General features: G+C 44.9%; 2 protein-coding genes and 2 pseudogenes across 3 annotated transcripts; 2 read left to right on the forward strand and 2 right to left on the reverse strand.

Moving 5' to 3' along the window:
- Nucleotides 1-3,816: 3,816 nt before the first annotated feature.
- Nucleotides 3,817-4,868, reverse strand: LOC147957698 (uncharacterized; annotated as a pseudogene).
- Nucleotides 4,869-5,766: 898 nt separating this feature from the next.
- Nucleotides 5,767-6,585, reverse strand: LOC147957699 (uncharacterized; annotated as a pseudogene).
- Nucleotides 6,586-13,999: 7,414 nt separating this feature from the next.
- LOC125520546 (putative ribosome-binding factor A, chloroplastic) lies at nucleotides 14,000-17,022 on the forward strand. 2 transcript variants are annotated; one of them, XM_048685500.2, is made up of 4 exons: nucleotides 14,000-14,402; nucleotides 14,498-14,671; nucleotides 15,277-15,485; nucleotides 16,587-17,022. In XM_048685500.2, the coding sequence occupies exons 1-3, from the start codon at nucleotides 14,094-14,096 to the stop codon at nucleotides 15,430-15,432; spliced, it is 639 nt and encodes a 212-aa protein (XP_048541457.2). In that variant the 5' UTR covers nucleotides 14,000-14,093; the 3' UTR covers nucleotides 15,433-15,485; nucleotides 16,587-17,022. The 2 variants fall into 2 exon arrangements, with proteins under 2 accessions (XP_048541457.2, XP_048541456.2); XM_048685499.2 differs by lacking the exon at nucleotides 16,587-17,022 and adding an exon at nucleotides 15,879-16,212 and having other exon boundaries at nucleotides 14,001-14,402.
- Nucleotides 17,023-23,198: 6,176 nt separating this feature from the next.
- LOC125521894 (geraniol 8-hydroxylase) lies at nucleotides 23,199-25,436 on the forward strand. Its single transcript, XM_048686955.2, has 2 exons — nucleotides 23,199-24,256; nucleotides 24,596-25,436. Exons 1-2 carry the CDS (start codon nucleotides 23,336-23,338, stop codon nucleotides 25,217-25,219), a joined length of 1,545 nt encoding a protein of 514 aa, XP_048542912.2. The 5' UTR covers nucleotides 23,199-23,335; the 3' UTR covers nucleotides 25,220-25,436.
- The last annotated feature ends 727 nt before the right edge of the window (nucleotides 25,437-26,163 follow it).

A 26,163-nucleotide genomic window follows, 5' to 3' on the forward strand; every position in this document is an offset into this window, starting at 1 on the left:
AAAAGCAAAGCAATAATAAAGTGATGGAGATTGATATGATGAGAAAGAGACCCGGGGGCCATAGGTTTCACTAGTGGCTTCTCTCAAGAGCATAAGTATTCTACAGTGGGTGAACAAATTACTGTTGAGCAATTGACAGAATTGAGCATAGTTATGAGAATATCTAGGTATGATCATGTATATAGGCATCATGTCCGAGACAAGTAGACCGAAACGATTCTGCATCTACTACTATTACTCCACTCATCGACCGCTATCCAGCATGCATCTAGAGTATTAAGTTAAAAACAGAGTAACGCCTTAAGCAAGATGACATGATGTAGAGGGATAGTTTCATGCAATATGATAAAAACCCCATCTTGTTATCCTCGATGGCAACAATACAATGCATGCCTTGCTGCCCCTTTTGTCACTGGGAAAGGACACCGCAAGATTGAACCCAAAGCTAAGCACTTCTCCCATGGCAAGAAAAACCAATCTAGTAGGCCAAACCAAACTGATAATTCGAAGAGACTTGCAAAGATAAGCAATCATACATAAAAGAATTCAGAGAAGATTCAAATATTATTCATAGATAGACTGGATCATAAACCCACAATTCATCGATCTCAACAAACACACCGCAAAAAGAAGATTACATCGAATAGATCTCCATGAGAGAGGGGGAGAACATTGTATTGAAATCCAAAAAGAGAGAAGAAGCCATCTAGCTACTAACTATGGACCCGTAGGTCTGAAGTAAACTACTCACACTTCATTGGAGGGGCTTGGATGATGATGTAGAAGCCCTCCGTGATCGATGCCCCCTCCGGCGGAGCTCCGGAACATGCCCCAAGATGGGATCTCGTGGATACAGAAAGTTGCGGCGGTGGAATTAGGTTTTTGGCTCCATCCCCGATCGTTTGTGGGTACGTGGATATATATAGGAGGAAGAAGTACGTCGGTGGAGCTTCGAGGGGCCCACGAGGCAGGGGGCGCGCCCTAGGGGGGGCGCCCTCCACCCTCTTGACCACCTCGTTGCTTTCTTGACGGAGGGTTCAAGTCTCCTGGATCTTATCTGATGAGAAAATCACGTTTCCGAAGGTTTCATTCCATTTGGACTCCGTTTGATATTCCTTTTCTTCGAAACCCTAAAACAGGCAAAAAATAGCAATTCTGGGCTGGGCCTCCGGTTAATAGGTTAGTCCCAAAAATAATATAAAAGTGGAAAATAAAGCCCAATAATGTCTAAAACAGTAGATAATATAGCATGGAGCAATCAAAAATTATAGATACGTTGGAGACGTATCAAACCTTCATATATATATATGTCCGAATCTAGTGACCCGTAAAGGTATGCGGTCAGGACGTCCATCAACTGCATAGATAGACGATTTTGCACTGCCAAGGATATAAGATATCGAAAAGTGGTTGCACTCATTACTGGAGAATATGTTTCAGTGATATCAATGCCGTGTTACTGCGTGAAACCTTGTGCTACGAGCCTTGCTTTATATCTCACCACCTCATTGTTCTCATTCCGTTTCCGGCGAAAAACCCATTTAAATCCCACAGGGAAAACACTGGGAGGTGTAGGTATTGCTTCAGTGAATATCTTTATTTTGTTAAGCAAGGCAATTTCTGCTTGGATTGCATCCTTCCATTTAGGCCAGTCGGAACGCTTTTGGCACTCAACGATAGACCTTGGATCATGATCAGTGAGAAGGGTATCTGCAATCTTTTCAGCAAAATATATGTCAACAGTCGTAGTCTTACGATCAAATGATTCTCCAGAATCAACATAGTTGATGGAAATTTCCTGCACCCCTAGTGACTCTTCGTGATTTCCCAATACGATCGAGTCTGGGTGTTCTGATGTCCCAGTCAGTTTGTGCACACTAGAACTGGGTTGTGGAGGTTGCCCTTCCACTCGGTGTATACTACCCATCAGGTGTTTGTCAATGCTGAGTTGACCTGCATTTACTGACTCCGAGGTTTTTCTCCTCGATTTCCTTTGCTGCTTTCTAAAAGCATGCTCCAGGTCAGAGGCCGTACTACTCCCCCTCTTTTTGGGAATAGGGAGTTGAGTGGTTTTTATTGGTACCTCCACTCTTTCTGGCGCATTTCTGGCCGGGTTTAAGGATTTTGTAACACCTTTCAAATCAGTAAACGAATCTGGCAGATTATTTGCAAGATGTTGCAAATTAATGATCTTCCGAACTTGAAGTTCGGTCTCATGGGTACGTGGCTCAGAGGATGAAATGGCAGGAGCATTCCAATTAATCAATTTCTGGGCATTCTTTCTGGTACTTGAAATCTCCCCTAATGCCAGAAAATGTTCCTCATTAAATATGCAATCAGTGTACGGGCTGTGAACAGATCCCCAGTTAGGGGTTCCAGGTACTTGATAATCGATGGCGATTTGTACCCCACATAGATCCCCAACTTCCTGTGTGGACCCATAGATGTCCGTTGTGGTGGTGAGATTGAGATGTATGCAGCACATCTGAACTTACGCAGATGGGAAATGCTTGGAGGATTTCCACGTACCAATTCCAGAGGGGAAGAACTGTGATATGCAGTTGGCCTCAATTGTATAAAGTCAGTAGCGTGTAAAACAGCGTGATCCCAACAAGAGGTTGGCAAGTTGCAATTCGTCAACAAAGGTCTTGCAATGAGTTTGATCCTCTTAATCAATGCTTCAGCCAAACCATTTTGTGTATGGACATATGGAACAAAGTGCTGAACTTCAATCCCCAAAGCCATGCAATAATCATTGAAAGCACGTGAGGAGAATTCTGCAGCATTGTCCATTCGAATTGACTTAATTCGACTTTTAGGATAATGGGCTTGCAACTTAATGACTTGCCTCATTATCTTGGCAAATGCATGGTTTCGTGTGGATAGAAGACACACATGTGACCATCGTGTAGATGCGTCAATCAGAACCATGAAATACCGGAAAGGTCCAGATAATGGGCTGAATGGGACCACAAATGTCTCCTTCAATACGTTCAAGGAACTGAAGTGGTTCAGCTTGTATTTTGAGGTGTGAGGGCCTCAAAATTAGCTTTCCCGTGGCACAAGATGTGCACACAAAATTAGAAGATTGAGAAAATTTTGACTCAAGCAAATTATGACAAATGGAATTGCTAGTAATTTTCTCATCATCCCTATTCCAGGATGGCCTAGGCGATCATGCCAGGTTTGGAATGCGTTAACATTCAGAAAAATTACTTTGTATGCAACATGTTCCACGGGTTTGATGTACGTATAGTACAAACCAGACGATAGAGAAGGAATTTTCTCATGTACCTTTTTGCCATATCCATCATCTTTAGTAAAGAGTAGATACTCCTCTTTGTTGTCTTCATGGGTTTCAATATGAAAACCATTCTTACGGATATCTCGATAACTGATCAGGGTACGTGATGAGTCGGGATACAATAAAGCATCCTCAATCGTCATTTTTGTACCGCTTGGGAGGGTGAATATGGCACGTCCAGTACCAACAATCATGGTATCGCGTCCAGCGATAGTTAGAATATCTCCATTCATCTTTTTCAGAGTTTGGAAATATTTCATCTCCCTCAGTATAGAGTTTGTAGTACCACTGTCCACAAGGCATAATTCCTCTTCCATCGGATTGTCCCCGTAGAAAACTATATAAAACAAAGAATTTTCAATAAGAAAACCTCATAGTAATATATAGAATACAATCTTTATTATATCAAATGTGCTGATACAATACAATATAAAGACAACAATAAACTTATGTGCTTATTACAATCATCAAAAATGGACACAATTAAGTAGATCACTAAGGAGATTGAGGGACTAGTCGAAGTCGCCAAACACGTTGTTTGCGGTGTAGTCAATCAACGTGTTCTCCATTTCAGCAGTATCCTCAGGCAGATAAGGAACCATGGCGTTGCTCGGTCCAGGAGGAACATCGTGCGAATCACCAGCTCCTTTTGCGCTATCTGGATGAAGGTTGAAGTTGGCTTCAAACCTTTTCCCTTGAGGTGCTTTGCGTCCCTGGGATTGCTGGTACAACATAACCAGATGCTTGGGCATTGTGCACTTTTCAGTAGAATGCGTGTAGCATCCACACTTGCTGCAAAGCTTAGATTTATCAAACATGGGCTTTGAAGTGCCTTTTCCCTTGCCTGGGTGTCTAGATCTCCTGTTCTCATTGCAGTTTCGCTTATGCTCGGAATTGGATTGTTTACCTCGAGAGGTACCATTAAACTTTTGTCTATTTGCAACATTCAGATGAACTTCAGGTAAAGGTTGTACCCCAACTGGGCGCTGAGAGCCATTCTTAGCGAGTAGCTCATCATGCTTTTCAGCCTGAAGTAACATGTGAATAAGCTCGGAATAGACAGTGTAGTTACGAGCACGGTATTGCTGTTGGAGGATCCTATCTGAAGGGAGCATAGTAGACAAAGTTTTCTCTATCTTCTCCCCCTCAGTAGGTTCCTTCTCACAAAAGCGCAGTTTGGAACATATCTTATGAACAGCATGATTGTACTCATCAATGGACTCGAAATCCTGAAGACGGAGATGAGTCCAATCATGGAGTGCTTCGGGCAGGACTACTGCCTTCTGCTGTTCATACCTCGTTTTGAGGGCCAGAAACAGAGTACTAGGAGATTCCTCCTGTAAATACTCAGACTTAAGATCTGGATGAATATGGTGCCTTATGACGAATAAGGCAGCATAGTTCTGTTGTTCTGACAGCGGCGTGGCCCCAGCCGGGAGAGGAGTCTCTGGGGGTTGTATTGCACGCGCTATCCCACGGGACGCAAGACTAATGTTGATGTCCATAGCCATGTAGGGTAATTGTGGCCATTGAGGGCAAGCTCCTCAAACTCTTTGGCAGTCATCTTCGCCTACATGGGAAACCAGATATAATTAATTTACGGGTGGTAAATTAAAAACCATCATGGTTGTGTAATAAGAATGCAAAAATTTGATACTCAAGTGTAAACTTGAAAAATTCTCAACCTCAATTGTGTGAACATAACACTTTGAAGATTACTTAGATCTCACAGTAATAGGCTACATCGTCATTACCTTGTGTATGCTACAATTCAGATATAAGGAATACACGTTGGAGGTAATCGTTTGTCGAGAATGACAAAGCGTAAACCTCATAGTAAGAGAGGATAGCCTGCAAATGAGCAGTAGATCACAACTCATTACCTTGTGATTCCAAATAAGATGAGGGAGAAATATTCAAAAATTTGCAAGTTTGATATGCGAGAGAAGATGATCTCAATCGCAAGTACATGTTCAAGAGAACTGGGTATGTGGTAAACACATAGAACATGCCATTCTTCCCAGATGAACTCCGGTACTTTATTTATATGCAATCCATTACATAATATAAACACACCTACTAATAATTACACAAGTCCTAACATAGCATAAATCTAGAACAGGACTAGAATGTAAGTAGTAGTCAATCTAAGTACTAAACATAGTCTAAAACTACACCATATACAATAATTAGTACTAAACTAATAAAAACAGAGATAAAAAATGAAGGAAGTGTGTCGGTCGCCTGGGCCTGGCCTGCCACCGCCGACCGAGGCCAGCCCGCAGCCGACCAAGGCCACACCGTATAAGAGGAAGCGAGGGGTGGGGCGGTTATGGATAAGGACCCGCCCCGACCCGCACCATGCTCGATCCCCCACCAGCACCTGCGCTCGCGAGGAGCAGGGAGCCTAGTCGCCAGTGATTGTGGCGAGCGCCGGCGCCTCCCCTCGCATCTTCAAGGTCTCAGCGACGCGACACCGACGAGGCCTCTTCATCTGAAGAGGAGACGACGACGGTGGAGGCCTGGCGCAGTGGAGTAGCGGTGAATCCGAGGTTCGCCGGAGCCCATGAGCCTGGGTGACGGCCGGGGCGGCGGTCGAGGGCTGCGACGACGCGCTCGAAGAGGCGGCCGAAGTGCCGCTCCGCGCGGCTACTCGAGCCCGCGGCAGTCTCCTGTTGAGGCGTGCCCCCGGTGGCGGCGGCGGCGCCCTCCATGCCGACTCCAAGGTGGACGACACCAGAGGCGCCGGATGGAGCGGAGATGAAGGCGAGCGCTTCCTATGCATTCACCGTCGAGCGCATCGGCACCGGGGCATAGCCAGGCGGGTGGAGGCTCGGGCCAGCGGCCACGGCATCAGGCGTCGGCGTTGATGGAGGGATCCATGCGGCCGGCGAAGGAGGTGGTGGAGGCGGAGACCCAGTGGGCAGGGCAGGCGCGGCAGCGGCCCCGTGCATCATGGGGGCGCTCGGGCCGGCCACCAGCCAAGGGTCGTACCCCATGGGCGCCTGGCCACGGGCGCGGGGAGCACCGCAGTGGGCGTGTCCAGGAGCACGGGGACCGTGTCCAAGGGCATGGTGAGCACCGCGACGGGCGCGTCCAGCGGCGCGGTGGCTGCCAGGGGCGGCACGTCCAGCGGCGTTGCGGCCGAACCGTCGGATGGCTCGCATCCGGCGACGGAAACGGCGGAGGCCACCAACTCCATGGAGGCGAAGGGCAATGAGGCGATAGCGACGACTGTCCTTGCGGATCAGACGGAGGAAGAAGGAGACGAGGCCTGTCATCTCACCGGCGGCGAGTGCTCCCTCTCTTCTACTTTCTCTGTTGTTTCTTCTCGCTCTCGCTGGTTGTCTACGTGCGTGATAACATGTTTTGGATCAGAATGATCGAATTCATTGATCGAAGGTTACAGACCGCCTTTTATACGTCCCGAAGAGACACGACGATCCCTCGAGGGGGCGTTGGTTCCAGGAGATCGAAGGAAGGCGTCGGTTGCGGGACAAACCGCAACAACGGTTTGGGCAAGGGGAGATTTTCCCCTAATTACATAATTAGTCTTAACACTGTACATGGCCTGATGGCCAAATGCTTGCCGGCGGCGCGACCTTCCTTGCCTTCGAATAAGTCGTGGTCTCCTGCAGGTCGCGTCATTGTCATCGTCGGATGCTTATAAAAATAGAAAATACATATTGTTGTTAAAGCATCTTCAACAGACGCACGATCTTAGCAGCGCGCTGGAAAAATCGCTTTTTTATGCGCGATCAGTCGGAATGGGTGCTCAGCAGACGCGCAAAAAACACGCGCGCAGTATAATTGATTCAACGCGCGGAGCAAAACGGCATCGCGCGCTGTTTATTTCGTGCGCCCGCTCCCGCGTGCTGGGCTACGATGACTCGCGTGCGACTTTCACCAACCGTCAGATCCAGGCGCTGGCGCCGCTGCCTGCACCTTCCCAATTTGCTACGGCGACCTGTCGGCGCTTCCCCCACCAATCCCCGCGCGCCGCCGCCGCTTCCTCCACCTCCTCTCATCGCCGCCGCCCCTCAAGCGCACCATTCCTCCGAGAACAGCGGCCGCCCCCCACTGTCGCTCGGCGCCCATAAGATGTTTGACAAAACGCTTGCAAGGTATGTATTGCTTCAACTTCACATTTTAGATGAATTTGATGCATGTTGTTTGTAGTTCTATAGATTAGTTTAAATTTAATATTGTAAATGAGTTCGTCTTATGATTCTTTCGATGAAGAATTTGATATTCAAGAGGAGGAGGACCTTGCAATGACCCTAGCTATTCACGTTAATAAAAAGCCGAAGCACGATGGTTCGATTATCGGTCGTCAGAAAAATTGGAGGGATAAGATCGATGCCGACAACAGATTGACGAGGCATTATTTTGTGGAGAGTCTCACATACCACGAGTCATACTTTCAGCATCGTTTTAGGATGAGCATCGAGTTGTTCAAACATTGCAGAGAAACTGACGAGCCATGATCGGTTTTTTTTCAACAGAGGAATGCCGCCGGAGAACTCGGTCATAGCACTTTTCAAATGGTGACAGCCACTTTGCGTATGTTGGCATACGATATAACAACTGATCTAGTTGATAACCACTTGGCCATGGGTGAGAGTCAAGCGATCATGTGTGTCAAGCGCTTCACAGTCAGAATTGTGCAAGTGGTTGGTCCAGAGTATGTGAGAGCTCCCAATGCTGAAGACACCGCAAGGCTTTTGGAGATGAACAATGCTCGCGGGTTCCCAGGTATGCTTGGCTCAATAGATTGCATGCATTGGAGTTGAAAGAACTGTCCTAGGGCATGGCATGGACAATTACACGACCAGAAAAAAGGTTCCACTATAATCCTTGAAGCAGTGGCCGATCAAGGGACTTGGATTTGACATGCTTTTTTTGAAATGCATGGATCTTTGAATGACATCAACGTTCTTAATCGGTCACCACTCATGAATAAGATTGCAAATGATAAAACTACACCGGTGGAGTTTGTAGCAAATGGCCATACATACAACTATGAATACTAACTTGCAGATGGCATCTACCCAAAGTGGCAAACGTTTGTGACACCGTCAAAAAAACCGAAAGGTAAAAAAAATATTGATTTTCACAATGCTCAGGCAGCGGCTAGGAAAGATGTGGAGAGAGCTTTTGGGAGTTTGCAAGCCCAATTTACTATTGTGAGAGGGCCGGCTAGATTTTGGGATCAAAAGATCCTTTGGTACATCATGAACGCTTGTGTGATCATGCATAACATGACATCGGGAATGAGCGTGGGCAAGATTTACGGGCCGTTTGGTTCTAGGACTAGCATTGCCATACTTTGCCACATATTTTTGCCAAACTTGCCTAAGGTTAGTTCATCAAAATGAGAGCCACAAGTTGGCAAGCTAAGAAAATCTTACCACACCTTTTGTGTGTATGCCATGTGGGGCCCAAGTGTGGCTTGAACCAAACACTCACCTAAGTTGGTTGAACTTGCCTAACCTTAGGTGTGCAATTTTTGGCAAAGTTAGTCACAAACCAAACAGCCCCTTAGACTATTCTCAATATGAGCTCTTGGGATGTCCCGTGCGAGTGCGGAGGAGGGCTGCGGGGTGGCCCCATTTGTTGTCTCCTATCATGTCATTCGACGTGTCGAAACGCATGATGATCTTTAAAAGGATCTAATCAAGGAGTAGCGGGCATGAAATGGCCGATAAAACTAGTGATGTTGTATGTTTGATGTTGTATTGTTGAACTATTAGTTGTATTGTTGAACTATTAGTTGTATTGGAACATAAACTATTTGTTTGAGTTATAATAAATTGAATTATTTATTGTTGATTTACTTTTCATGTGTTTGATCTTCTTGGTTCTGTTTTGAGTGCGAAATGTTGTTTGTGCTGGGCGCGAGCGCTGCATATGTACCACACGCACTGAAGCTGCTCGTGCGTGCCATCTTTTGCAGCGGTCACTGGAGCCAGCGCCATGCTGCACGCAAAAAAAAGAGAGGCTATTTCGACGCTGTAAAAAAGTTTTAGCGCGCCGCGCGGTTGCGCATCTGTTAGAAATGCTCATAGTTTCATATATAAAATGAATATGAATATTTCGCTAGCGCAAAGATGGAAAGACACGAAACACCTTTAGAGATGTGAACATTAGGAAGCAACTTTGAGAAATAATCTATTGAAATCTAGGAAAGAAAGCTGCCTGGATACAGCCTGAGAGGATGGGAAATTTTGCCTCGCCAGGCTTGCCTGCTGGCTGTGTGTTTGTTTCTTGTCCATCGCCTGGCCGTTGTAACTTGAGTGCTTAAAGTATTTTCAAAAAGGGCACCGTACAACTCCTAGGCTTTAATTACTTCCAGGCCGTTGTTGCAGCCCGCCAGGCGCTCGGAGACAGACGCCTGGATCAGGCTAATCGTTTTCTTTCTTTCTCTTTTTGCTAAGTGGACCAGGCTAATCACATACCTGGGAGCGGCCAGGCCAGGCAGGAATCGTTTTGACGAGGACATGAAGCAAACAGCTCACAAGCAGAATCCAGGCACCATCCAAGCTAGGCGTATGTTGGTGTGGACTCTTGAAGGAAACCAAACACCCCCTGAGATATGGTTCGGTTTCTAAGCAGTGTACAACACTATTTTTGTGAAACCTTGTCAAGTTTTTATGCAGCCTATTGATGTCATATAATGACACCATGCTAGGTTTCATATTTTCTAGACTTTTTCGCATTTTTGGTATTAAACATTCAATGAGCTCCATTTCAGGGTCAAGTCTTGGCACCTTGGTGTATGGAACTCCTTTTATTTTCTTGGGAACTGCCTAAACATAGAATAAAGAACACAAATACGATTTTCAACCCATTTTTTCATAATTTTCATGCATTTGAAGTTCAGTTTTGAATGATTCCGTTGAATGCCTATAAATGCACGTTATGGCTTAAATATAGCATACATACCCCATAAATGTCAACTTTTGACATGTAACATATGATGGTGTCTGTTGGTGTATCTTGACATGTCACATATGGTGGCTAGATATTTTGAGTCTTGTTTGCCATTGAGTCTACATGAACCGATGTGCATCTTAGAATGTGTTTGGTTCAGGATTTCGTAACTTAATCCGACTGCGATGGTAACATATAGTGTTAAATTATGTTTGGTTTCATTGCTCTAGTAGGCGCTTACTCGGTATAAATACAACCCAATACAAACTGATACACCAACAGCCCAGCGTAATCTGAAAACGATGCAACCCTATCACCTCTTCTTCACCCTACATCTCCACAAACAGTTCGTCCCTCACCAAACACACAAAATAATTAGTCCACACTTAGATCATCTATTCATTTATACTTAAGTAGTTGGTCCACACCACTTCATTTATATCAACATGCACATATGCCACCTCACCAACTTCACTACCTTTGTTTCTCTCAGCTTGCATGCATGAAAATAACTACTACTAGGTCGACAATTTGACCAACCTAATACAAGTCATATATTACAAAACATATACCAATATAAACTTTAGATGATCTATTTTCAAACGGTATAATTTTTGTGTTATATAGTTTATATTGGGTGATAAAATTGGGAACCTAGGTATACGCACAAGATTTGTAAACTAAAACGGAGGAAGTACATGTACTAATTCTGTCAACATATCAACTCCACTACTTTTTTTTCTTCCAACATGCATGAGAAAGAGTAGAAATGGTACTTGTATTCTATAAATATTTTATAAATTTATAATATCAAATACAATAAATTATGAGTATTTTAAAATCTTTAGTCCCATATTCAAATTCAAGACATCAAAATAATATGTTGAACCCGATTCCCACGTGTTCCCGCTGCAACGACAGGGTATCATCTAGTCAAAATAAAAGGCTCACCCAATAGCTGCATGGATAACAACAAGCATTAGTCAAGCACCATCATCCACATGAAGGAGCGAGCCCACAGACCGAGATTGAAGCACACACATTCAAAAATGTCTGGATTTATTCCCTGGCGCTTGCTCGCAAGCGCCGTGTTTGAGATGGTCTTTTTAGTATCAACTGATGGAGCTTCCCTTCTGTTGGGTAACGTAGCAGAATTTTAAAATTTTCTACGCATCATCAAGATCAATCTATGGAGTCATATAGCAACGAGGGAGAGAGGAGTGCATCTACATACCCTTGTAGATCGCGCACGGAAGCGTTCAAAAGAACGGAGTTGATGGAGTCGTACTCGTCGTGATCCAAATCACCGATGACCAAGTGCCGAACGGACAGCACCTCCGCGTTCAACACACGTACGGTCGGGAAGACGTCTCCTCCTTCTTGATCCAGCAAGGGGGGAGGAGAGGTTGATGAAGATCCAGCAGCACAACGACGTGGTGGTGGATGCAGCAGGATCCCGGCAGGGCTTCGCCAAGCGCAAGTAGGAGGAGAGGTGTAACGGAGGGAGAGGGAGGCGCCAAGAGCAAGGCTGTGCGGCTGCCCTCCCTCCCCCCTTCTTTATATAGGGGCCTTGGGGGGGCGCCGACCCTAGGAGATGGATCTCCAAGGGGGCGGCGGCCAAGGGGTGGCTTCCCCCCCCCCCCAAGCCAAGTGGGGGGCGCCCCCACCCCTAGGGTTTCCCAACCCTAGGCGCAGGGGAGGCCCAAGGGGGGCGCACCAGCCCACCAGGGAATGGTTCCCCTCCCACTTCAGCCCATGGGGCCCTCGGGATAGGTGGCCCCACCCGGTGGACCCCCGGGACCCTTCCGGTGGTCCCGGTACAATACCGGAGACCCCCGAAACCTTCCCGATGGCCGAAACTGGACTTCCTATATATAAATCTTTACCTCCGGACCATTCCGGAACTCCTCGTGACGTCCGGGATCTCATCCGGGACTCCGAACAACTTTCGGGTTACTGCATACTAATATCTCTACAACCCTAGCGTCACCGATCCTTAAGTGTGTAGACCCTACGGGTTCGGGAGACATGCAGACATGACCGAGACGCCTCTCCGGTCAATAACCAACAGCGGGATCTGGATACCCATGTTGGCTCCCACATGCTCCACGATGATCTCATCGGATGAACCACGATGTCGATAATTCAATCAATCTGTATACAATTCCCTTTGTCAATCGGTACGTTACTTGCCCGAGACTCGATCGTCGGTATCCCAATACCTCGTTCAATCTCGTTACCGGCAAGTCACTTTACTCGTGCCGTAATGCATGATCCCGTGAGCAACCACTTGGTCACATTAAGCTCATTATGATGATGCATTACCGAGTGGGCCCAGAGATACCTCTCCATCATACGGAGTGACAAATCCCAGTCTCGATTCGTGCCAACCCAACAGACACTTTCGGAGATACCTGTAGTGTACCTTTATAGTCACCCAGTTACGTTGTGACGTTTGGCACACCCAAGGCACTCATACGGTATCCGGGAGTTGCACAATCTCATGGTCTAAGGAAATGATACTTGACATTCGGAAAAGCTACAGCAAACGAACTACACGATCTTTGAGCTATGCTTAGGATTGGGTCTTGTCCATTACATCATTCTCCTACTGATGTGATCCCGTTATCAATGACATCCAATGTCCATAGTCAGGAAACCATGACTATCTTTTGATCAACGAGCTAGTCAACTAGAGGCTCACTAGGGACGTGTTGTGGTCTATGTATTCACACATGTATTACGATTTACGGATAACACAATTATAGCATGAACAATAGACAATTATCATGAACAAAGAAATATAATAATAACCATTTTATTATTGCCTCTAGGGCATATTTCCAACACCTTCAACTTTCATGCACTCCCTCTCACATGATTTGGCATGGTACCTTCTCTGCTAAATTGTGTAGATCCATTTCTTATACCTCATGTTTTCTTGTTTGAGTTCTTCACCATATTTGGGTCATTTGTAAAATTGGCTAGTTCTGAATTGTTCAAATTATGAACATGTTCTAGTAATTCTTGTTCATGATTCGATTAGTTGATTCTCCCCCATTTTTATGTGATTTTTTGGTTGCATCTTACCTTGTGATTGAAACATGTTGGAAGATGGCAGAGAATTATAGTTACAATGTTGAAACAAACATGTCGACTTTTACCCATTACGTTTACTTTAGCGGTGTTATTTCGCTACGTTTGCATTTACGTTACCTTTTTATAACCAAACACGTCCTTAATTAATGATATGTTTGCTTCGTGCATTCTGAAACGCGGTCTGTTCACGGTGTCATTTGATAAAGAAAGAACGTGTTTGGCATGGTCAGGCTGTAATTTGGTAGCTCTATTATCGATTAGCAGCTCAATATGAATCCCATTCCGCCCAGAAAACCTGCAATGGGATATTGATACCGCTCTCGCGTCTCAAACCATTCTCTCCTCAATGCCTTTTCCATGTTCTACTCCGAGCGTCACACCGAAACGATCAAAGTTTAATCATGGAAGACATGGACCACACGTAATTGGCGATGGATAGAGTATAGAACCACTATTACACTGGCACACATTTGTTCAAGACACGAGCACCATGGGTAATTCGTCCAGCAAGAAGCTAAAATCTAACCACATTATAATGTAAAATACATAATTTCCTATGAATACAGAACAATTCTCATAGAAAATGGACTTAACAAAGGGTTTTTATAACCATACACTATTTGCACATTATTTTGGGAATTTCCTTTTAAATCGAGCCGGGAGATATTGTTGGATTCTCAACACTATCCCCTTCCCACTCCCCCACAGCGACGGCCGACGGCCTCACCGCGGCGCAAAATCCCCCACCACCGCGAGGATGTTCCCGTGCCGGCCGCTGGTGTCCCCGCCGCTGCCGCGGGCCCTCGCCGCCGCGGCGCCCGTCTCCGTGCGGCGGCTGCCGTGGCCGTCGTCGTGGTCGCCGACGTCGCTGCGCGTGGTGCGGTGCATGGCCAAGGAGCGGCGGGTGCGGATGGTGGCGAAGCAGATCCAGCGGGAGCTGGCGGACATGCTGACCCGCGACCCCGTGATGCAGCGCGCCGTCCTCCCCGAGGCCGCCCTCGGCGCCGACCGCTACCTCTCCTCCCTCACCACCATCGCCGACGTCGAGCTCTCCAACGACCTGCAGGTAGACCCCGGCCGCTTGCTCGAAACGATGCGGCTGCGCCGCAATCTGGGACGGTGGGTTGCGGGGGTGATGCTGAGTTCCTTGTCTGTCTGCAGGTGTGCAAGGTGTATGTGTCCGTGTTTGGGGACGAGAGGGGGAAGAAGGTGGCCATGGCCGGGCTCAAGGACAAGACCAAGTACGTCAGGAGCCAGATTGGGAAGCGGATGAAGCTGCGCCTCACGCCCGAGATACGGTTCATCGAAGACGAGTCCATGGAGCGCGGAAGCAGGGTATGCCTGATTTTTTTTGTCAGACATTGGCGTGTTACGAAGTGCAATGTTTGTTCCTCTGTTGCCAAAAACATACAGTACCCATCTAGCTGCACCATCACCACGAGCTTTCACCCATTTTTCATTTTTGCACCAGTTCATGGTCAGACCTTATTCAGTATTCACTGCCTGCTAGTATTTGTTACTACTACCATCGTTGCTGCTGCAGAGCAGAGTTTTCGACACCATGTTTCTTTAAACTCGTTTACATGACCATTCGATACTTCCTTCTGCGATCGTTGTAAAACGTAGTGCGAAATACTTCTCTTAACTGATCTTTTCTCTTCCCTTGCAATTCACAAGCTGGTACTTGACAGTCGCTTGCTTCTCTGTTTACATTTTGTAGTGTATTTGCAGTTCAGTTTAGGTGAAAACTAGAATCATCATTTGCTTGTTATATGGATAAGAATCAGTGTATATGTTTTGTCGATACCTACATACTGGGCATTTTAATCTGCCGTAGGATCTACTATATTGTTAACACAAAGAATCATTACATGGACCATTTTTCATGTTTTTCTCATATGTACCAGGAAGATCTTTGTCTAACCGACTCACCTCTGCAGATTCTTACTATACTGGACAAACTAAAGGAGGAAAGGGAGCAGAGAGAAGGTAATGGTGAAGAAGAGGATGGAGAAGCTTCAGATATGGCAGAAGAAGAAGATGGTGACTGGGAGGGGGATGAGCCAGATGAGGAGGACATAATTTATGTAAAATAGCCCACCCCTTCTCAAATCTCGGTCACCATTCGATCAACTTCAGAGCTCATCAGGTCTGTTTCTTGCCCCGAACAAGCTCTTCAAGTATGGCAGGTTGCCATAGTATTTAGGTTAGTTCATGCAATGCGTATGTACAGCAGGGATACACTCCTGTGTGCTAACAAAAGTCATGGATGAGACACTAGGCGGGCAACTAAAAAGAAACTATTTTAACTTAAGCGGTAACTAGTTTTACAGTAAAAGCAATTTAATTACAAAAACTGGATTAGATCAACATGCTCCTAGTGCTATATTAAGCATGCCACTTTCGAAATGTCAACTTGCAGCATGTAATATGTTGTTACCTTGTTACTGCAGTTCAGTAAGTGACAAATGCGATATGTCCTGACGATGAGAACTTACCAAGTTTTTAGAAATATGATGATTGTCATTATCCATCTATGCAGTTCTTGTAGAGTTTAGTTCCACGTTCACCTCGTTGACAAAGCGCTCCATGGTATCTCACTGCTTGAAGAGCTTCGCAGAGACGTCTGCTGCCAATTAGAAGAATCAAGGCAATATCCATTCTTTCAAGACTGACGATATCTAAAGCCAATTTATAGGACGCGCTATCATCATACTATGTTCACCGGATCAGTATCTGACCATCAATAGGAGACAGTTTCCACTGATGTCCATCCTTGTCTGTATGCTAACTGGTCCCTGTTATGTTATGTCCACCTGTTGTGTGTCTGTTCATCTTAATGAACATGGAGCTAGGCAGTTGCCTTTCAGTTTTCAGTTCTCTATTTGGTCTTTTACATGTTTGTTTCAATTGTTTTCTGGTGCAAAGGCCAAAGGCAGATAGGCAATGTTGTCTGGTGGTTCCTTTTTGGTAGTGGTCCTGCAACTGTAAGATGCAAATGCCAAAGGCAGACAGGCAATGTTAAACTACTTTACCTTGAGCACTAGCTGAATTTACAGTAAAACCAATTTCCTTAAAGAAAACCTGGATTGGATCAACAGGTCCTTGGCATATCAAACGTGCCACTTTGGAAATGTCAGCCTGTAGCACATAATATGTTACCTTGTTACAGATGCGACATCTGGTGACGATGTGATGATGACAACTTATCAAGTGTTAGTGTTATAATTGGTGTTATCTATCTGTGCAGTTCCCCTGGAGTTTTGTTCCGTGTCCACCTCATCGACAAAGCGCTCCATGGTATCTCAACGCTCGAAAGCTGACAATATCTGAAGCGAATTCAGCGGGCATAATATCGGAGTTCCATGTTCACCAGATGAGTATCTGACCTGACCCTTAGTAGGAGACAGTTTCGCTGATGTCCATCCCGTTCTGTGTGCTAACCAGTCCCTTTTATGTCCACCTGCTGTGTCTATTCCTGTCGCTGATTGAACATGGAGGCACACGCCTTTCATTTTGTATTTGGTTTGGGAGCTGACTTGTACATCTCCCTTCAAAATGTTTTGTAGCACAAAGGCGGGTAGGTAACATTCACTGTTCATTCCCTTTTGGGTGGCGGTCCTGTCCTGTAAGATTCAGTACAACTTCAAGGTTCCTGTGATAAATTGAAAGGCCAAATTTTCTTCTCTCTTCTTCAAAATGCAGTGCGGGGTCTTAAATTTGGGCGAAAGGGGCAGTAGCTAGCTGCAAATTCAATGGACTCGTTATGATTTGCTGGTTACTCCCTCCGTAAATAAATATAAAAGCGTTTGGAGCTGATTATATGTTGGGCGCTTGAAAAAACTTTTTGTTTCAGTCATTTTGTTCTCGTCCGAAGATGTGCATCCTTTGCTATATTTTTTGCTCGACTTCATCGACGTGCTCTGGTCGGCGCACGGCGGCGATCGGATCATTGTGTTCACGACAAACCACCTCGACAAGCTTGAGGCCGCATTAATCCGGCGTTGGTGGCTGTGCATATGACACCCGCAGACGTCGCGGAGTGCCCGATAGCGTCCAAGTGTGACGAAGATGCTTGCATCAGCCGTCTCATGGACGAGCTGGAGAAGGAGGCCGATGACAACGAGAAGCATGATAAAAGAGGCGAAGGAGCATGCTCCACTGAAAAGGGCGAAGAAAGGATGCTCACTGCGAGATACGCGAGAGAGCGATGCAGTGGGCCGACCCATTATCTAGCATTCGTATTTTTCTGTATTGCTTTTTTTATTCCGGTTTTGGGAACCTTCTAGAAGATTCCTGAACTGGTTTTTTGTCCTGGTTTTATCGCTTTTTTGGTTTTTCATTTTTGTTTCTTCGTTTTCTATATTATTTCTTTTCCTGTTTATTTCATTCTTTTTGTTCCTTTTTCTGTTTCTTTTTTTATCCTTAAATTAATAAAATTCATAAAATGTTCCGAATTTAATTTTTTTTCAAACATAAAAAAATGTTCATGCTTTAAAGTTTATCCAAGATGTTGCCTTTTCAAAAATGTTCCCAACTTTTCAGAAATATTGGAGATTTCAATAAATAATTCCATTTCAAAATGTTCATGTTTCCAATTTTTTGGGAGTTTCAAAAAATGTTCACGTTTTTTTTAAATCACAAATTTCAAAAAATGTTCATGCTTTATAGTGTTGTTCAAGGGTTTAAAACAATGTTCCTGTTTTAATAATTGTTCAGAAATTTTCAAAAATGTTCTTATTTTAGAATTTGTTAAGGAGTTTAGAAAAAGTTCTAGTTTTAAAATAAATTGCACGTTCCAAATTTTGGTCTGGAATTTCAAAGAAATGTTCCAGTTTGAAAAAATGTTCGTATTTCCAAATTTTGTTCCAGAAGTTCAAAAAATGTTGGTGTTACATTATTTTGTGGAATTCAATAAATGTTCGCATTATTTAAAAAAATCAAGAGTCTTAGAAAAACGTGTTTCAGAAAAATTGTTCAGTCGTTAAAAAATCCCATGTTTTGAAAATGTGTGACTTTTTAAAAACTTGTTAACGAATTTGGAATGTGCTCGCATTTTTTCAAAAAAAAAGTTTAGTTTTTGAATTTTTTTAAACATATCGTCGCTGGTTTTGCTTCTTTAATTATTTCATGCAGTTCCATATAAAGCAACGTACGCTAGCTCCAGTGGTAATGGCACTTCTTCGGCCACAGGAGATTTTGGGTTGATTCTCACAAAGAGTCACATTTTTTTAGGTGTACTGCTATTCGCTAGCTTCGGCTGGCCCAGTTGCGGCGCCCACTGTGCGGCCTCTGGAAGACCAGGGCGAGAGCTCCTATTGGGCGCCTCATGCGCCTCTTCAGACTACTAGCGCCCACTGCGGCACGCTAGTGGGCCGTCCCATGAGCAATCTGGGCACGCTGTGCAGTGCAAAAATCCATTCATGTCGCGAAAAAACAACAAACAATGTTGCTCTCTTAAGGATTCAAACCTGCGCCAGCAGCTCCAGTTAATGGTTGGGTAACCACTTGACCTATTAACCACTAGCGAAATATTACAACGCGAAGGTTTTAAGAACTAAACTTTGGCCGCGCTATTTAGAAAAACGGGATTTCTTTTGAAAAGAAATGTGAACAAAATTTGGATGTCCCCAGATTTTAAAAAACATCACGAATTAGAAAAAGGTTCATATATTAAAACGCGTTCATGAATTCAGAACGTTCATAATACTGAAAAAAATCCATAGACTGTCAAAAAAGTTCACAAATTTGAAAAAAAGTTCATCGATTCTAAAAAAAGTTCGCAAGTTTGAAAAAAGTACATCGATTTTCAAAAAAAAATTCATCAACTCTGAAAAAAATGTTCATCAGATTTGAAAAGAAACATAGAATTTGAAAAAAGTTCACAAAAAAATTGAAAAAAGTTCATCGAATATGAGAAAAAGTTCATCGGATGTGAAAAAAGTTCATCAAATTTTAAAAACAGTTTGTGGAATTTGAAAGAGCTCATCAAAAATTTGAAAAAAGTTCGTCGAATATGAAAAAGTTCATCCAATTAGAAAAAAGTTCATCGATTTTGCAGAAAAAACTTATGAAGAAAGAAAGTTTCTCGAATTAGAAAAAGGAAAAGCAAAGAAGGACAGAAAAGAGAAAAAGGGAATGAGAAAGAAGAAAAAGGAAGAAACCATGGAATGAGCACAACTAGGGCAGTGGCTGGGTGGTTGTCGCGTCGTATTCTATCCCGCCGCGTTACATGTCTCCATACGAAGTTGTGCTTCTATTCTTTCTAGTCTTCCGCAGATGGGCTAGCGTTTTGTGTGGTGGGCAATTTCGTAATATTGGCGATGATTCTTAATTTTCTGGCTGTGACGATCATTACTAGTGAGCAATGTGTGACTGTTTTTGCCTCTATGGAGCTAGGATCGTTGCCAGGCTCACTGTCTCTATTGTGCTCACTATTACGTGCAATAAACTAAAGTCAGAAATACAAGCCGATATCCCGAAAATCCAGAGCCCGCGACGTGCACATCTGATCATGGATGAACAGTAAAATCTAATAAAATAGCATAGAAAATCAAACAAATCTGAAATTTTTACACATCAAAGATGAACAAGTTTCCTGTGGGTGTGCGACGTTTCATGGAAATGTGACATACGAGGAGCTTGAGACTGAAAACACAAGATCTGTGCTCCAAAATCAAAAAAAAATTGAACCTTTCTGAAAACTCTGTTGTTTTTTTCCAGAGCTTCTACGATGTCATATCACCACATATATTTGCACACACCTAGAGATCTTGTTCATCGCTTGCGCCAATAAAATTCAAGCTTTTTTATTTTATTTTTACTGTTCATCACCAGTAGCGGATGCTCCCGAGCACCAAAATGTCACCCTCCTGGTATACTCTATACTCATAAAATGCAAAGATTCGGTCTTTTTTTGCCTAGAGCTCCTCAAATGTCCAAACACCACGAGATTTTGCACACTCCCTGCGCACTGAAGCATCTTCGATGCCAGCAAGATTCAGTTTTTTAACTATATATTGAATGTACTACTGATCGTGTAGATGAGCCCATGGTGGAGTGACTACCAGCTTCACATGCACACATACTTACTGTTCATCGAGTGTAGATGAGCACACGGTGAGTAACTACGCCCCCTGTGTAAATGAATTATCCATACTCATATGTCTTTTCTCTACCATGTGTTTCTCATGTCTGGGCTTAGAAGTCACAGAAGATAGTTGGACGAACAGTGGTGGAGTGACTAAGCCGTCGGGCATGCCCTCGTCTCCCAGTTCTTGGGCCACCTGAGGTTAGATGGATAGCTCCTCCCCATCCCTTTCTTCCTATCGCTTCGGAAACCGTGATAGAAAATGGTTGATTACCTTCGATCCGGATTTGGATGTAGATAGTGGCTTTTTTTACTAAAGACCCTATTCAAGATATAGGTCGCCCCTTTCAAGACAGGGGGGCATGCCACCCTCATGATCTATTAAGTGCTTCCTTATCCTCTTAGTATCATCTCAAAGTACACATTCGACAGATCGTGACTTTCCCAGACCCTTTTCCGACATCCCTTGGTTCCTCATTGGTTACGATCCCGTAGTTCTTCTCGGGGTCTCTGAACTCCTCCGCTTCAATCTTTTTTTTGCAGGGAATCTCATCTGCGCCGGGGGTGTTTCCATTGGTACAGGCACTGAACCCAAACCAAGTTCAGCATTTGAACCAGGGCATGAGTCGGCCGTGCTTCTCAATTCCACAGAATTCCCCCATCCAGTCCACAAATCGCCATATTGGAGGAAAGGCGCTGCCTTGGCCTGCATCATCTGCAGACATCTCGCTTCTAGTGAACGCCCGTTTGTTTTTCTCTCCAAAAAATAGCGAGGCGAGGGATCGAACCCGCGACCCCCTGCGTGTGCTCAAGCGCCCAATCACCGCATGATGAGAGGGCTTTTGTGAATGTTTTGTGTTTAAAATGCCACATATTTTGCAATACCGGAAATCCCGATTTTTTTTTTCATTTTCTCTGGCAGTTTCTTTATAGCATGGCGATTTTTAAGAGGTTGCCTTTTTTATATGAGAGACGACAGTTTTATTTTCTATAGCATGGCATTTTTTATTTTTAATGGTATGGCAGTTTATATTAACAATAGGATGGCATTTCTATTAACAATAGAATGGCATTTTATCAATAATAGGATGGCACTTTTTATTATTAAGAGAAAACATTTTTATTTTTATCGGCATGGTACTTTTTATTACTAAGAGCATGGCATTTTTATTTAATAATAGGATGGCATTTTTATCAATAATAGGATGGCATTTTAATTATTGAGCGGATGGCATTTTTTGTTACAAATAGGATGGCATTTCTTAATGTTTGAGAGGATGACATATTTTTAATGGCATGACGTTTTTTTCGGGCTTATCCAGATAAAACTTTTTATCTAGAGGATGCAGTTTTATAATGACGCGCATCAATTTTTTCACAGCATGGCATTTTCTCAATTTAAAGATTTGTGTTTTTTTCAGGGTATAACCCGAGGATTGTAGTTTTAAAGTTTAGCATGACAATTATTATTTCTTGTAGTTCATACCGCCTTTTTAATCATACTCATTTTATTTTTATAATATTAGAGAGATGACATTTTTTCGTTAGTTTGGCAATTAGGTCTTCTTAGCCCATGTTCGGTAATCATCTGTTCCCGGAATCTGCGGAGCGGGAAAACCACAGCTCCTCCGATTTGAACTGCAGCTCCGCCAACTCCGCTCCCGGATTTGTGGAGTGGAGCTGTACCAAACAGGGCCTTAAGGTTCGCTGGAGGGTGCCTCCCCTAGCATAATGCACGTGTGCAGAGAACTTTGTGGCTTTCCAACACATGCTACTATTCATCCCAAAAGTTCATGACTTTGCTCTTTATGCACAGATCACATCTCAAGGTATTTCATTCTGAAATTATACACACATACTATTCATCCAATTATCGACTGGGCTATGTTTTCTTTCTTGCTTTGATTTTCGTTTGGTTTCCTCCAGGTTTTTCTGAACATATTCAAAAAACTGGAACCATTTTCAAACAATGATTGAACGCTAATCAAAAAACAAAATTATGAACAATTTTTTGAAAGTTCCAAACATGTTTAAAAAACCATGAACAATTTTTTAAGAATTTGGTATTTTAAGTAAAACTTCTTAACTTTTAAAAAATTCAAAACATTTTAAAAAGTCATTAGTGTTTCTAAAACCATGATCTTTTTTAAATGAACAAGAGAAGAAAAAAAAAGAAAAAGAAACCAGAAAACCAAGAAAAATCGAGATAGAGACCTGAATGAATTAGAAGCAAAGGAAAATGGGTTGACTGGCAATGTATAGGTCAGCCCATACGAGCGCCCCTTGTGCGTCAAATAGGAGCCACATGAAAATCATGGCATTGTGAAGAGCCATGACAGAGGTCTTTACGTCTTCCTCAATGTCTAACTCCGCTCACCTCAAAGGTCATCCTTCCGCGTCCACGGCCATTATTAGGCTAGCCATAGTGGGGTAACTTAGATAGTAACTTAACACACCCCAAAATAATTTTACTTATGTGACAAGTATTTAATGAGGTGAGAGGTGTTTGAAGTAACATAAATATGTTACTGTAACATAGCGCTTCCTGAGGTAAAATGAGTTTATAAGACAATAAATAAAAAAATCTATAACACTGCTACTATAATACTTTGCACTATAGAGATAGTAACTTAGACTAGTGTCATAGACTTGATAAAAAAAGTGGCGTGCACGCTTGGTGTCAAATGGATTTGTGGGCTAGCATGGCTAATTGGCTATAATAATCTAGGGATTTCCATTGGCCGGCAACACAATCCCAATAGGATTAGGAACCGCCAGGGTTACCTTGGCCACACCACAAACAAAACCAGTGGCCAATATAGAGGGGCACCTAATCACGCAACCATACGCGTGCTAAATTCACTGTGACACTGTTCACTATTTTCATACACTAGCGAAGCTCTTTGTCAATGGCTTCTCTTCTTCCATGGCTGCCATGGCTCGTCGTCCCCCTCCTATTCTTCTATCTACTCGACCTCCTCGCGCAGGCACGCCGTCGCGGTCTTCCTCCAGGCCCCCGCCCGCTACCGCTCATCGGGAGCCTCCACCTCCTGGGCGACCAGCCGCACCGCTCCCTCGCCCGCCTCGCAAGGACCCACGGCCCGCTCATGTCGCTCCGCCTGGGCGCGGTCACCACGGTGGTCGTCTCCTCCCCGGACGCCGCCCGCGAGTTCCTCCAGAAGCACGACGCCGTCTTCGCCACCCGGGCCGTGCAGGACGCGGTCGGCGCGCACGCCAGGAGCTCCGTGGCCTGGCTGCCCCACGCGCCGCGGTGGCGCTCGCTCCGCCGGATCATGGCCACGGAGCTGTTCGCGCCGCACCGGCTCGACGCGCTCCAGCGCCTCCGGGCCGAGAAGGTGCGGGAGCTCGCGGCGCACGTGGCCCGGCTGGCTCGCGACGGCGCGGCCGTGGACGTCGGCCGCGTGGCGTTCGCGACCAGCCTGAACCTACTGTCTCGCACCGTGTTCTCGACGGACGTGACCAGCCTCGACGACCACGGAGGGTCCAAGGGGTTCCAGGTGCTGGTGGCGGAGATCATGGAGGTGGCCGGCAGCCCGAACGTGTCGGACTTCTTCCCCGCGCTCGCGGCGGCCGACCTGCAGGGCCTGCGCCGGCAGTTAGCGCGGCTGTTCGCGCGTCTGCACCTGGTGTTCGACAAGGAGGTGGAGCAGAGACTGGGCCGCCGCGCGCGCGACGCCGCCGGCGAGCCCCGGAAGAAGACCGACGACAACGACGGCGGCGACTTCCTGGACGTGCTGCTGGATGTGGCGGAGCGGGACGACGGCCAGGCCGCGCTGCTGGATCGCGACGCGCTCCGGTCGCTGTTCTCGGTAAGTAACACATCATACCCATGTGCGTAAGGTTCCTTTGGTCGCTGTCTAGCAAGTTGCGATAAACAAATTACGCTCTACGACATCCGAAAGTGTGGTTCAAACTTATTTTTACGGCCGGGGCAAATCTTGTAGGAAGATTGTTATTTTTACCAGCATGCATGTATATCCATTTGGAAAAAATGGTCGTGGTTGAATATATGACCAAAAGTATAGCTTATCAAAATATTTATTTTGCCCATTCACGGTACAAATCGGGGTGCAGATTAGCGTCACTGCATCCTGATAATATTTATGATAATACTGATTGTTTCACAACACATGTATATGTCTTATTAGGACCTGTTTGCTGCTGGCAGTGACACAACCTCCAGCACAATAGAATGGGCTATGGCGGAGCTTCTTCAAAACCCATCATCAATGGCCAAAGTGCACGACGAACTTGCAAGAGTCATCGGCTCAGAGAGAGACATCGAAGAAGCTGACATCGACAAGTTGCCCTACCTCCAAGCTGTGATCAAAGAAACCTTCCGGCTGCACCCTCCCGCTCCATTGCTGCTACCGCGCCAAGCTCAGACGACCATAAGAATCGCGGGTTACACAATACCCAAAGGCGCACGTGTGCTGGTGAACGTGTGGGCGATGGGGCGGGACGAGGCTATCTGGTCTGAGCCTGAGAAGTTCATGCCGGAGAGGTTTCTCGGGAGGGCGGTGGACTATAGAGGCGGAGACTTTGAGCTGATCCCATTTGGTGCTGGGCGCCGGATGTGCCCAGGGATGCCGCTAGCGATCAGGATGGTGCATCTAGTTCTCGGGTCGTTGTTGCATCGGTTCGAGTGGAGGCTCCCGACGGAGGTGGAGAGGAGTGGGATTGATATGCGTGAGAAGTTTGGGGTGACACTCACGAAGGCCGTGCCTCTCCGTGCTATTGCTACACCAATGTTAGTGGATGACAACCGTTGATGATAACAATTGCTTTGCTTCTTCTTGTGCAAAATGTAGCACACACCAATGGACCGGATAATGAATATGTGTATCTTTATGTTCTATGGGCTCATGAGTCTTGTAGAGGATCCTTATGTGTCAGGGTGTCGTGTTAGTCCGTCGGTGCTTATAAACCTCCTTGTTTAGCTAAGTGGTCTTGCCTGTTTGTTTGGATTTTAGCCCAGTTTTCCGTTAATTAATCGAGCCGTCTCTTGTACCATTTCTCTCTACCCAATGAATATGGGTAGATAGACCTGCCGGTCCCGTCAGTTTGGGGTGTGTTGTGATGGTCTTTGGTTGATTTTTCGTTAATTATATGTTCAATTTTTTCTCCTTAATTAATAGATTGAGGCATGTTGAAATCCGGTTCAAAAGATATCAGTGATACCATGTGGTGGTGATTATATTTCCTTTTTGACTCTTCTTTTGCACTTTGTTTATCACGTGAAATGCGAAGCTCATGTATGATTTTTTGAACTAAAACCACGTCACTTATTTCCGAACAGAGGGAGTATTTGTTTCTTGTAGGACTTTGAATTCACTATAGGGAAAAACCAATGGCGCGCTAACATAGTTTTGGGGTTAATTTTGCAATGTGTTATGAAAAAAGGGTTATTCTGTATTCTTGTTATTTTTTCTGACTTGTTAAGCCACAATAGGAAGGAAAAGAAATGCACTAATCGTTCGCCCGAAATCACTAGTTGGGGAGTACTCGTTGCAAAGAGCATTCCAACCTTCCGAGGTTGTGACAAGTGGCGTGCTGCATGTGCGCTACTTGTCGCAACCTTGGAGTTTTTCCTTTTTTCGTAGATTCGTTATTCAAAACGTTTTATCTCTTAAACCGTGCGTCCAAATCTCGAACCGCTTTCACTGTTGGATTGCTCGCGTCGAGATTTTCAAAATTAGATCCCATGTTGATAGGT

This window comes from Triticum urartu, chromosome 7A (genome assembly GCF_056163025.1).
Source record: "Triticum urartu cultivar PI428250 chromosome 7A, HENAU_Tu73, whole genome shotgun sequence".
Classification (NCBI taxonomy): Eukaryota; Viridiplantae; Streptophyta; class Magnoliopsida; order Poales; family Poaceae; genus Triticum; species Triticum urartu.